The sequence below is a fragment of the Sciurus carolinensis genome, chromosome X (genome assembly GCF_902686445.1).
Source record: "Sciurus carolinensis chromosome X, mSciCar1.2, whole genome shotgun sequence".
In the NCBI taxonomy this organism is placed as follows: Eukaryota; Metazoa; Chordata; class Mammalia; order Rodentia; family Sciuridae; genus Sciurus; species Sciurus carolinensis.
This window is the reverse complement of record NC_062232.1, coordinates 127492335-127506206: the sequence shown is the minus strand read 5'-3', so window position 1 is coordinate 127506206 and position 13872 is coordinate 127492335. Positions and strand designations below refer to the sequence as shown.

General features: G+C 41.6%; 1 protein-coding gene across 8 annotated transcripts in view; it reads right to left on the bottom strand.

Moving 5' to 3' along the window:
- Positions 1–13872, bottom strand: part of Mtmr1 (myotubularin related protein 1) — a 67905-nt gene that overhangs the window by 3075 nt on the left and 50958 nt on the right. For all 8 annotated transcript variants that reach the window (XM_047535408.1, XM_047535403.1, XM_047535404.1 and 5 more), the window contains 3 exons: positions 13544–13636; positions 6215–6328; positions 3471–3647 (listed from right to left, as the gene is read on the bottom strand). In XM_047535408.1, the coding sequence (XP_047391364.1) occupies positions 3471–3647; positions 6215–6328; positions 13544–13636 (384 nt within the window). The remainder of the gene's footprint in view (positions 1–3470; positions 3648–6214; positions 6329–13543; positions 13637–13872) is intronic.

The following is a 13872-nucleotide window of genomic DNA, read 5'->3' as shown; positions in this document are numbered from 1 at the left end:
CACCCACTAGAAGCCCAGAGATCAAAGACCTGGACTTTCTCGGGCTGTGAGCGAAGTTGCCCAGGGAGGGGGGCCACTAGGGAGTTGAAAAGAGGCACAGGGTGGGGTCTGGGTGGGTCCCAAGCCTCAAGCACACCTAGTGACACTACGTTAATACCCTCTAGTGGCTTCTTCCCCTTGCCCTGAGAGTGACATCCTGACCTTGGCCTCCAGGCACCAGCCTGCTTCTCCATCTCATCACTCATCAGGTCAAAGACTTGAAGCCACACCATCATGGTGCCCAGGTGACCAGCCCTCCTGGGAGATTGCAGGGAGACCAAGAGAAGGAGGAGGAGTAAAGACAGGGTATCCACATGCTTCCAGTATCACTGGGTGCTCAGTAACCAGCACCAAGGAGGCTAAGGACATGCTTCCTTTCGCAGGCCATGGGAAGAAGGAGGTAGGGGACAGCAACATCAGGGTCTTACAGCCACGGCTGATCCTAGGGGCCACTGTGATGATGACAGTAGTTCTTTTCTTACCCTTAGGATCTCTCTGGGATTTTGCTCATCTGTGGAATTGTTTAATTCCAGTCAGATGAGGGAAAATTTTGCAGTCAAGCCACACACACAGACATGAGCTTTCCAGAGCAGAGCATGTAGAACAGGCTCCTGCACACCCAGGAAATGAGCCCTGAGCTGCCCTGGTGTGCGGCTATCACCTTATGGCCTCAGGGAGCTTTCTGTATAATTTCTCAGGTAGCAGTTTCATTTGCAACTAAGCAAGAGTGTGCCTGAAGAGCAGACAACTCAGGCTGAAATACAGGACTGTGTTATCAGGGAAAGGCCTGTGACATCCATCCCCCGTGTGCTGGCGTGTGCAAGACACAACCCGAGGCCCAAAGGAAAGAGGATGCCCACTGGCCCTTGGCCCCACTCTGCCATGCTACGATGGGTTCAAAGAGGGTGCCCTTCTCACAGCAGCCAACCTTGCCTTTTCCTTCTCAGAGCAGAGGCCCAATAGGCCTGTGCCCCTCCTTTCCTCCTGTCCCACCCTCTCCTCCCAGCCCATGTGACTGTTCTAATCACAGCACACCCACAGCAGCTGCTCACTGCAGGTTGCTTCCCATCCACCACCGTGCGGCCAGACGGAGAGCCTTCATCACACACCTGGCCTTGTCTTGCAAATGCCCACCTGCCTCCCTAGCATGGGATGTCACCATGGCCCAGCCAGTGCCCCAACAGGCCATTTGCCCAGAATGTTGTGCTTGTGGCGCTGAGTATAAAAGCTGTGGCCAAGGAGATACAGCATAGGAGGAACACAAAGAACTGGACACCCCTCCCAGCACTGTGGCACGTACTTGGCATGGATCTGCATCATGCTCACACCTTGCTGTGAGGCTCAGGAGTGAGTCACTGCCACAGACACGATTTGGGCCTAGTGAGATATAGCCTTCCACAACTGCATGCACTGAGTGGAAGTTCTGGATGAGTTATGACTTTTCTTACCCTTCCCTTCATCCTCTGCACTGTGGGACTGACATGAGCATCACAAGAAGTTACAGGCACAGTGCCCAGTGGCACACTAGAGGACCTCAAGTTATGGCAGCTATGGTCATGTTCCCTTGATCATCCTCATGCTGAAACTAAACGTACTTCCACAAGGAAGAATCAAGAACAGATCTTACAAAGGCTTTGGTCCCTGTCCTCACTCGTTTATAACGGAGAGTGAGCATAGCAGGCTGTGTGGCTGGGCCTGTGGCACCTGCAGAAGGAGCTAGGACAGTGCTTCAAAGGGATGCTGCTCACATTCCTTCAAGTCTGAGCCTGGGGTGGGCATAGGAGTGGCTCCTGCAGTAACCAAGAAACCCCTCTAACCAAAGGGGCACCAAATGCCTGGACTCTGGAGTCACCAAGCAGACTATTTAGTGGCTCTCTATACAATTTAAATAAAGGCATGATTTTCCCATTCTACAGCCACCCAGCAAAGAAGAACTCAGTCAAGTGCCTGTGGAGGCAGAAATACACAAAGGAGGAAGCTTCCGGAAGCAGGTGAAGGGTGGGGCTCTTAGGTACTGCAGTGAGGGTAGACAGAGTCATTCTGGAGCCTGAACTCCAGTGAAAGGATAGCAGTTCACCCTGTGCTTCCACATCTGCAGAGCTTCGAGGTGCCACCTGAGTTACTTGGAGCTACCAGCCCCAGCCTGGGAGGAGGAGAGGTCACAGCAGAGGTGTAGGCAACAGGGGGCCCGGGGCCTAGCCCAGAGAACTATGTAAGTGCTAGGCCCAGCAAACACTGATCACAACATTCTGGAAAACACTCTCAAGGTTATTATAAGGCAGCAGGGCCAACTCAGAGGACCTAGAGGAGGAGAGGGCTTTTGCAGCCGAAGCCGCATGGAACAAATGGAGCAAAACAGCAAACCATCAGGGAAACAAGCAGCAAGTGTGACCGGTGTGGGCTACAGCATCGGAGCAGAAGATCCAGGAAGGAGATGGGGCACAGCTGCCTGGGGCAGGCGAGTGTGCATGTCAGACTAAGCCCACAGCTGAGGTTACGTGTGAGTGCACTGCCAGCCCCCCGGGTTAGTAAAGGGAGTTCCAGAGCCGAACAGCTGAAAGTAAAATGAACAGGTGGAACTTGCCCTGGTTTGTGAGACTTGGGGCTAAGATGGAGAATGTGAGGACATGAGAGAGCCAGATGGAGGAGGAGGAGCGCAGAGAGGGCAGGCAGGCCTCATCACTGGCTGATGGAAGGAAGCAGTGGTGCTGCTTCCTTGGGCAGCATACTCCTGGTGACTGCCTGCTAAACCTTGCTTGTGCTAATCTTAAGAACAAACCTCAGCACAAAGCTCTCCGTCCACAGAGGTGAGGGCTGTCTCCTTCCGTCTTCTCCACACCCAGACCCCACCATGTAGAAGATATTGGGGTGGGAAGCAGGGCTGAGTCAAAACCCATGGTAAAGCCCCCCAGTTGGGGGAGTGTTTCAGAACAGGCCAGGTGGGGCCTCAGCCACTAAACACAAAGGACAGGCACAGTTTGGCTGACTGACTGTGACTATGTACTGTTCTCTCAGTTTTTATAGCCTTGGAAGGTATTACTGTGAAATAATCTGGAATGGTGGGGCAAACATTGCCCCTTCCTGGAGGGGGTGCTGTTCTGTGACTCAGCCCTCGCCCTCATTCTGATGTGCTACCAGAGCCTTTCCACCAACTCCACACATGCATTGCTACAGCAGGTACTGCTCCACCCATAAAGCCTCTGAGCAGTTTATAAGACTTAGAGCCAAACAGTCAGAGAGGGTTCTCTGTACCTTCCTCAGTAGAGGACAGAGGGGTGAGGTTTTCAACTCTAACAGCTTGGGGCTGGCCTGGAGGAACATGAATGCAAAGAACTGCAGTACCTCAGCACCCACCATGCGCACACTTTATAACATCATCTTCACCTGGAAAGAGATGTGCTCCTATGAGGAGAATAAAAACAAAACAATACCTGTGGTCTCATCCGTGGATTCCATCGTACATAATAGTTCACCCATAATTCCAAATGACTCAGACTAGCAACAGGATATAACACGTGGTTTTCATAATTCACAAAGAAGGGATTAGAAAATTCATCTAGCTGGCTATTGATATAAGACCATAAAGATATAGTCTTTGTATATATATCCTGAAAAACAAAAAAGGAATAATTGAAATAAGCTTTTATTCACATCCCAAGAATGAGTATTATGTAGAGAAAAGACTGGAATAATGAAATGAAATCATAGAGTTACTAGGCCCCACCCCCATCCTCCCACCAGGTTTGGCCTCATGCTGGGGACAACATGGGAACATGCACTGCTTTCTGTCCTGGAAAAACATATTGCTGAAATTAGGCAACATCCTCCAGCAACTATGCTTGTGGGAAGGCGGAATGAGAACTTTCTAACAGCCACAAGATGATAGGGCCCATCAATAATAAATACATTTTTTATTCTGGTTTAAGGTTTGCTTTTGTGATTGTTCATATTGAAGAATGTAGGTAGAATTTACAGTTAAGATCCCTTGCAATGGAAAACCACATGTATCTGCAGAATACTGTGCCATGATGGCAGACTGGGAAAGCTTCCTATAGAGAAGTATATACTTCATTAAGTCATATCCTCCCCTCAGTTTCACAGTACACTGTTTGGAAATGCTGTAACAATTTGCGTTGCTCATCTGAATGAAAGCACCCCAAATCTGTGGGCATGGGGACAGGATAGATAAGCATTAAACACAGTGAAAAATTCAAATGAAGAAAATAGGTCAAGAGAATGTTCTACTGTTATTTTGCTCATAAAAATGTTTACTTACTACTGAAACATTCAATTATGACCATTTAAGTTCTTACATGTTATATTTATATGAGAAATATCACCAATAATTCAAAGGATCAAGAATAGCCAAAGTAATCTTGAAAAAGGAAGAACAAATTAGGAAGACTCATATTTCCCCATTTTCAAAACTTACAATAATCAATACCAGTGTTGTGGTCATAAGGACAGACATAAAGATCAACAGGACAGAATAAAGAGTATACTGGGGAATGATATTGGCCAAATTACATCGTGTACATGTACAAATATATAACAATGAATCTTGCCATTATGTACAATTATAATGGATCAATAAAATATGGGAGAAAAGAGTATAAAAGTGAACTCTTGGATTTATAGTAAATTGATTTACAGCAAGGGAGGAAAGATACTTCAATGGGAAAAGATAATCTTTCCACCAAATAGTGCTAGATACACATTACAAAAGAATGCAGTTGGACCCTTACCTCACAACATATAGAAACATTAATTTAAACTGAATCACAGACTGAGATTTAAAAGTTAAAACTGTAGCATTTTTAGAAGAAAACATAGGATCAAATCTTTGTGACCTTAAGCAATGATTTCTTAGATATGATAACAAAAATATAAAGTACAAAAGAAAAAATGGACTTCATCAGTATTAAAAACTTTTGTGTTTCCAAGGACATCATAAAGGTAGTAAAAAAAAAAACAATCCACAGAATGAGAAAACAATGCAAATCATATATCTTATTAGGGACTTGTATATATAAAATGTGTTAAGGAACTCTGACAAGTCAATAATAAAACTGACAAATAACCCAGTTAAAAAATGGACAAAAGATCTTAATAGACATTTCTCCACAGAAGATATACACATGGCCAATAAGCACCTAAAACGATGCTCAAACTGGGCATAGTGGCACTTGCCTGTAATCCCAGCGGCTACGGAGGCTGAGGCAGAAAGAGAGCAAGTTCAAAGCCAGGCTCAGCAATGATGAGACACTAAGCAACTCAGTGAGACCCTGTCTCTAAATAAAATACAAAGTAGTGCTGGGGATGTGACTCAGTGGTCGAGTGCCCCTGAGTTTAATCCCCAGTACGTAAGAAAAAAAGTCTATTCATAGAATAGAATATTGCTCAGTCATAAAAATGAATGAAGTACTGGCACATGGATGAACCTTGAAAATATGTTTTCATTCTGAAAAAGGAAGTGAAGGAAGTCTGTCACAAAAGTCCACCTACCATGACTCAATTTACATGAAATGAAATCAAATTCATAGAGACAGAAAGCAGATTAGTGATTGCCAGAGGTTAGGGAGTATGGGGTTTCTTTTTGGAGTGATAAAAATTTTATGAAATTACATATTGGTTATGTTGCTCAATCTGTGGCTATGCTAAAACCACTGAACTGTACACTTTAAATGAGTGAATTTTATGGTATATAAATTAAATCATAACAGAGTAGGCTTTTTTAACAGAGTAAATATTGTAGCCCCCCCAAAAAAATTAAATGAAAGCATAGTTTAAATTCTATATATGAACTTCATTCTGCTGCTGGGTTTTTCTTTATTTTAAATACCTTTATTAAGATATGATTCACATGCCATAAACTGTATTCTTTATTTTTTCCCTTTTAAGTTAGCAAGGCTCAATCACACTGAATGCAGAGGAGTACAGATTTGTCTTACTCCTGAGAAAGTCACGGGCTCCCTGGGTCCCAACCCCTATGAAGAAAGAGGCTCATATTAGACATATGTACTGGAGCTGCTAGAACCCTGTGAGGGATCTAGTACAAGCCCCTACAGAGAGCAGCAGGACCAGAAGTCAAGGCCTTCCTTCATTCACACTTCCTTCTATATTAGCCCTTTTTGGAAAAGGTGCCTGAGCAACATGGGAAGCAAAAGGCACTTACCTCTTTGAGTCGTTGTTGTTCACAGTTGCACAGAAAGGTCCCAAAGAGACAGCTATAAAGGTGATCCAAAATTGTAATCAAGAATAGTTCATTAAACTCGAATGCTGAAGGAAACTTAAATGGAGAGAAAAACAAGGTTGTCTTAAAGTCCAATTTCCAAAATAAAGTAATACCACTTTTTGTGAAAGACAGCTAAATTACAGTTGGGAATGTAGTCAAAGATTAAAAGGCAGTCCAATCCTATGTCTTAACTATCTAAGTTTCAAGTCCAAGGTGATCCGTCTAGCTCAGAAACAACAAAATTTGTTGCATTTTTCTATGCCTAAAATATTTTATGTTGCTTCTACTTCTCACAAGGTAGCACAGAGCTCAAGTTCACCCTTCTGACAGAAACAACTAGAAAACTGGATAAAATATATGAAACAAATATTTTGGGATATTGGCAACAGGCAACAAGAGACTATGACCTTGAGAGAAGGCAAATAAGTGAGGGGAACAGTATTATTGTTCCAGCTTCCTATCTGGAGGCACACTGTAGCCCATATAGCAGGAAGGGAGACCCTGGGTTCAAATATACCAAAAGTGCCTCAAGAAGAAATAGAAAATATCAATAGCTCTTCTGTCCACTAAAGAAACAACTCATAACTAAGAACTTTCCCACAAATACACCCCTAAACATATATCCATGAATTCTTACTGATTTATGAACAACCTGAACCTGGCAGCATATTAAAAAGGTAATACAAACGATGTGGTGGCACACCCCTGTAAATCCAGCTACTCCGGAGGCTGAGGCAGGAGGATTGCAAATTTGTCCACAGCCTGGACAACTTAGCAAGACCTTGTCTCAAAACTAAAAGGGCTATGGATGTAGCTCAGTGATATAGCACTTGCCTAGCATGTGAGAGGGTGGTGGTGGGTTTTTCTTAGGAATGCAAGGCTGGTTTAACATCTGAAAATTAGTGTTACCCCAGAAGCCAAATATTATAATTTGTCATATTAACAGAAACTCTACAACCAGCTCAATTATTTTAGGTAATTGATAATAGGGCTTTGCAGAATTCCAACGAAGACTATTAGCATTGGCAGCAGGTTCTAGCCAGTAGCTGGCATTTAGTAGCCATGACTAATCTGAAAATGATAATAATGATCCCAGCAGCAGCATGTACTGGGTACCTGCCATATGCCAGAATTCTAATTTTAAAACATAGTGAAATATTCATCACCTACTGAATGAAGCAGAGCCAACTAGAACAAAACCAAATAGAACTACCTAGTGTATCTGTATTTAAGTCAGTTTATATAAAAGACCTATTCTCCAATCGGAGTGATGTTTTGCACACTATTATGACTACTCCTGATATCTCTAGAGTGACAATGAAGATCACTGAAAGACAAGCTTACTTTTAAATTTGGCTTTACTAATTTACTAGACTAGGAATAGGCTTTTCAATTAGAAACAACAGTCAAATCATGACAGTCCAGACTCCACCTGAAATTGTGATTTTCTTCACCAAATTATTACATTAGCTGACTTAAGGAATTAAGTATAGCTACCCTGAATAAAGATTTGCCTCTCTCCTTCTCAGGCATTGTTCTCATAGAAACACACTTCTTTCTCCTTAAGGAGCCCCAGCAGAATGTCAATTCTTCAGAAACTTCTGGAAACTAGCTCTGGTGATTATTCCTGTCCCTAGATTAATTAAACCAACAATGTGATGTCTCTGGCTGAAATAGTAACAAAACCTACTAGTGAATTCTCTCCTGGGCCTTTAAGATTGTCCACTGCAACTCTGATAATGGCCTCACATTCCAAAGTGGCTGCTCTGTTGGTTTTTTTTTTTTTTTTTTTTTTTGGTATTAGGGATTGAACCCAGGAGTACTCTACCACTGAGCTACATCCCCAGACCTTTTAATTTTTTTTTCTATTTTGAGGCAGGTTCTCACTAAGCTGCTGAGGCTGGCTTGGAACTTGTGATCCTCCTGCCTCAGCCTTTTGAGTTGTAGGGATTACTGGCATGTGCCACTGCATCTGGCTGAAATGGCTGTTTTTATTGAAGGTCAAGCATGCTGTGTTAATTTTTCCCATCACCTCGTAATTATACCACTTAGTTATGCCCTATTCATAAATTATTTGTACCACAAAATTTATGAATTTTAAGCAAATATATGTATATGCATATTGATGCTTTATTAAATCAAGGATAGGAATGTAAGATCCAAGGTTTTACCCTATATTTTATTTTCAAAATTTAAGAATGAACATTCACTAACAGACATCAAATTACTGATACATTTTTAAGCCAAATGGTGCTACTGACTATTTGTGTCCCTCAAAATTCATGTTGAAACCCTAACCTCCAAGGTAATAGAATTAGGAAGTAGGATTTCTGGGAGGTAGTTAGGACATGAGGGTAGAGCCCTCATGAATGGGATTAATGCACTTACAAAAGAGACTAAGAGTGCTCCTTTGTCCCTTCCATCATCTGAGGTTACAGTGAAAATGTGTTGTCTATGAACCAAGATGTAGATCTTCATCAGACAGAATCTGCCAGCACTTTTAGACATCTCAACCTCCAGAACTTGTGAGAAATTTCTGTTGTTTATAAATCATTTGGTGTGCAGTATTCTCTCATAACAAATAAGCATTCTTACTGATCCCCCAAGCCTGCATGCTGGATTTGGGAGTGTGGGTAGGTATGTTTCAGTGCCACTGACAAGCCTTATTGTGGTCAACTGGGTACCAGGTATGGGAGGGCAAAGTGGGTAGGGTTCAATCCAACTCCACTGGCACCTGTTAAAACCAAAAAACAAAGGCTTCATCTATCTATACCCACTTTGGGTCACTGGGTCAAGATTGCCATTCATGCTCAAAGGATATTGTGGCATTAAGTTCAACTCAGAAAATAGCTCTCTGTGGGAAGTAGTAGCAGCTGGGGCAATACAAATAAAATATTAAGTTTCTGCCATTCAGTATGTTTTGACCTCTTCACCTGGAAGTTATACCATTTACACGAAAAGTACACTCAGAATATCCATTAGTATTCTACAATAAAATTCTTTACCTCTTGACTAACACAAATTTATCAGTGACCTATCCCAAAGAGTAAAGGTGCTATTAAACTATGGCTATTATAGAAAATTGATGAGACTAAAGATTCCCTTAATCATTTTCCCTCAGTTCCTTTTCTAACAGTTTGTCAACATACAGACTAGTTCATTTTATTCTGAGATTTCTAATAACTTTACACTTACTTAGCTTATTTCATTTAACTTTGGGCAACCTAAAATAAGCCAATCTTGTTATATTAATGCATCATTTACTAACTTCCACCTACTTCAATCATTTGTTAATTAAATGATAAAGACTGATCATTTATTTCTCCTAATGTATGAGCAATACACACCTTTCATGAACAGAATATTTGAGCTGTGGGAGGCACCCAAAATGTTCTAATCCTAACCCCATATATTCTTTCTTAAAATCCAAAGAAATGATTAAGATTAGGAAGAGAAAGCCTACTGAATGGGGGAAAATCTTGACCAGCTACTCCTCCAATAGGAGATTAATATCCATAATATACAAAGAACTCAAAAAAATTTAACACCAAAAATAATAACCCAACCAACAAATGGGTAAAAGAACAGAAACTTTTCAAAAGAAGAAACACAAATGGCCAATAAATATATGAAAAAAGTTCAACATTTCTAGCAATCATGGAAATGCAAATCAAAACTACACTAAGATTTCATCTCCCTCCAGTCAGAATGGCAATGATCAAGAATATGAACAATAAAAAATGCTGGCCAAAAAAAAATGCTGGCCAGGTTGTAGGGGAAGAAGATATAATTTACATTGTTGATGGAACTGCAGACTATTGGAACCCTCAAGCAAACAGTATGGAGATTCCTCAAAAAACTAGGGATGAGGGCTGGGGCTGTAGCTCAGTGGTAAAGCACTTGCCTAGCACCTGTGAGGTGCTAGGTTTGAATCTCAGCACCACATAAAAATAAATTTAAAAAAGGTATTGTATTCATCTACAACTAAAAAGAATTAAGAAAAAAAAAACTAAAATGAAACCACCATATGACCCAGCTACCCCACTCTTTGGTATTTTCCCCAAAGATCTAAACTTGGCATAGTGCAGTGATACAGCCACCTCAACATTAAAATCAGCATAATTCACAATAGCTAAATTATGGAATCAACCCAGACACCCATCAACAGATGAACAGATTAGGAAATTGTGATACATATATACAATGGCGTTCAACTCAGCCGTAAAAAGAATGAAATCATAACATTTGCTGGTAAATGGATGGAACTGGTGAACAGCACACTAAGTGAAATAAGACAAACTCAGAAACTCAAAGGTTGAATGTTTTCTCTCATATGAGAAAACTAGATTAAAATAATGGAAAGGGGGAGGGAAGCATAGGATAATATAAAGAACCAATCAAATATAAATTAATAGATGAGTGAAAGGAAGTCAAGTAGAGTAGAATAGAGGAAGGAGAACACAGGAGGGGAGGGAGGATGAGAGTTTGTTGGGATGAATCTAACTACTATGTATCACTATAAAGCTCTAATTTAAAAATCCAATAAATAGTACAAAACTAATAGATTAGACAAGAAAGTAATAATCATTTAATTTTGTTATTGGCTCAGCATCAATACAAATAGCATGAAGTAGGACTTGTAGCCACCTCCCTGCCTTTTGAGCCTGTCTTTGCTGTTGCCTGTCACTTGTACAGTCTGTGTGTGACCATTCTATCCCCCACCAGCTCTCTAACTGGCTACTTTTAATCTACTGTGGCCTGGCTCTCAGATAAACATGAGACCCCAGTTAGCATGTTGATGCTAGGTCTAAAAGTATATGACCCAGATATCCCACTCACTGGTATTTATCCAAAAAAACTAAAGTCAGCATCCTATAGTGATACAGGCATATCAATGTTTATATCAGTACAATTCACAATAATCAAGTTACGGAACTGGCCCAGGTGACCATCAGCAGATGAATGGATAAAGAAAAATGTGGTATATATACACAATGGAGTTCTATTTTGCCATAAAGAAGAATGAAATTATGGCATTTGCCAGTAAATGGATGGAACTGGAGAACATCATGCTAAGTGAAATAAGCCAGATGCAGAAATTCAAGGGTTCAATGTTTTTTCTGCTATGCAGATGCTAGAGAGAAATAAAGGAAACTTTACAAAGAGGGGGAAATCCCACGAAAACAGAAAGGGAGATCAGTGGAGAGAATGAAAGGGACTGAGAGAAAGAAAAGGGATGGGAAAAGGGAGGAACTACAAAATGAAATTGATCAAAATGGTCTGGGTTTTAGCTCAGTGGCGGAGCACTTCCCTAACCCGAGTGAGGCACTGGGTTCAATCCTCAGCACCACATAAAAAATAAATAAATAAAATGAAAGTTACATTCTTTAAAAAAAAGTAATTGATTAAATTATGCTACATGCATATATGAATATACCACAGTGAATTCCACACTAATGTGTATCTATAAAGCACCAATTAAGAAAACAGTAAGTAAATAGATGGAAGACCAAGAGTAGAGAAAAGGGAATGGGGGAGGGATAAGGGGGGGGGAAGGGGAGGGAAAGGGGAAGCACTGGGGACTGAAATGGAGCAAATTATATTTCATGCATGTATGATTATGTCAAAATGATGCCCAGTATTATGTATAAGTATAATGCACTCATAAAAACATTTTTAAAAAAGGAAGAGTTCATTCTAAGTGAGGATATGAGTATTCTGGATGTCTATCTTGGCTACTCAGAAATCCCCCTTTTGTTTCTTATCTCTGAAGATAGGTCAGTGTTCCTCTACACCCTTGCCACAGTGTATTCTTTGAACCCACAACATCACCCTGTGGAATGAGCATTGCTGGCTCCACCCCAGACCCACAGACTCAGATTCTGCATTTCAACAACACCACCAGGGGATATGTCTCATTAAAGTTCCAAACTTAAGCATACATCAGAATCCCCTGGAGGGCTTGTGAAACCAGAGTGCTGAGCTCCACCCACAGAGTATCCTTGGTCTATGGTGAGCCTGAGAGCTAGCATGACTCCCAAGCTCCCAGGAGATGCTGCCTGGGAGCAGTCCCAGCTAACGGAAAAAAGGGCAGCCAGAGTAGTAGAGGTAGTGCAATGGTGCTCCATCTTCTTTCTGCCCCAACACATGCTCCAATCAGTAACAGTAGCTCACAATCAGAAACACAACTGACATTTTACAACTTTCTGCAGTGGGGAGGCAGCTGTACTCTGAAAAGGCCCCAGGGTGACTGTGGTAAGGCTGCCAGGAGTATCAAACATGAGCATTGTGACTGCTGGAGGAATCCCTTGCAGAATTTCAGCAGCTTTCTGGCTGATTCCCTTAACCCTTACCTGAAGCAGCCATAAGCCAGAGCTCCATGCAGGTGCATAGGAGGGACAGCACCCAGACCCTGGTTCTCAGTCCCCTAGTTTACTCTTCCTGACGGCCTCTCCTTCAGCCAGGCTGGACAGCAGGCACTGGGAAAAACGAATCTATTTTACCTCCTCCCTCACTTTCTCTGGTTCCAAGTCCATTTCCCTGACACTATCTCTTATCCCGAGGTTAAGACCACAAACTCATGCTTGGATACTGGAGATGAGGGGAAAAAATACTGCAAATGCCCTTGGTCTGCTCTGAACTGAAAGCCATGGGACCTAAGGGAAGTATCTATGCACAGCTTCCTTGCTAACCAGGGCCTGTGCACTGCGGTTTGAAAACTAAGCAATAGCTGATGACAAACTACTACACAGTTTCCTCTCTGCCACTGGTTCTTGCATACATACTTCAAAGCCTCTGACTTTCAGGTATGAGGGGCTGTGGCCTAGATTAGAATGCCTAGATTCCTAGATTCTCTGGTCTACCCCATTTACTAGCAGTTCAACCACATCTGTATTTCTAACATCTGGTCACATCTTGGATTAAGTGCCCAGCAGGAGACTGAGCAGTTTTCCTTAATCTGACAAAAAGGGAGCACTAGAAGCAGGATGGACTTGAGGAGCAGGGCCCTGGTTTGCACAGCTGGTGTAAAAGAAAAAATCACTTGCAGAAGAAAGTTAACTCTGGGTGTGAAATTGTGAAATTTCTAATTTTCAGCTTATGTTTCTAAATGAATAAGAATCAAACTGTATTAAAGAACAATAAGGGGTCTTATTTTACACACAAACATTCATTTTGAATGAAACAGCAACGGAAGTCTACCCAATTTTTACCTTAAGATATATTTGAATCAAGACTATATAGGTCAGAAATATACTTGAAATCTCTCACCTGCCTTGTCATTTGCCAAACACAATCAATAAATTGAAGAAATATAGGAGAACGGTCAGGATCAGCATGGTTGTCATCACCATGGCCCACTCGCTGCAAAGAAAGCAAAAGAAACATCTTCATGTATGCTCTCAAAAGTCATTTTAAATTTCTTTGGTGATAAAGTAATATCTTATCAGGCCTAACAGGATTCCTGGCACATAACAGGCACTCAAAAATGTTTCCAAAATCAAACTGACTTCCATTTCTTTTAGGAAACCAAAATACAGCTTGTTATATTTTTACATGTTGATTGCTTTTGTAATTTCTTTTTAATATAGTTGATTTCT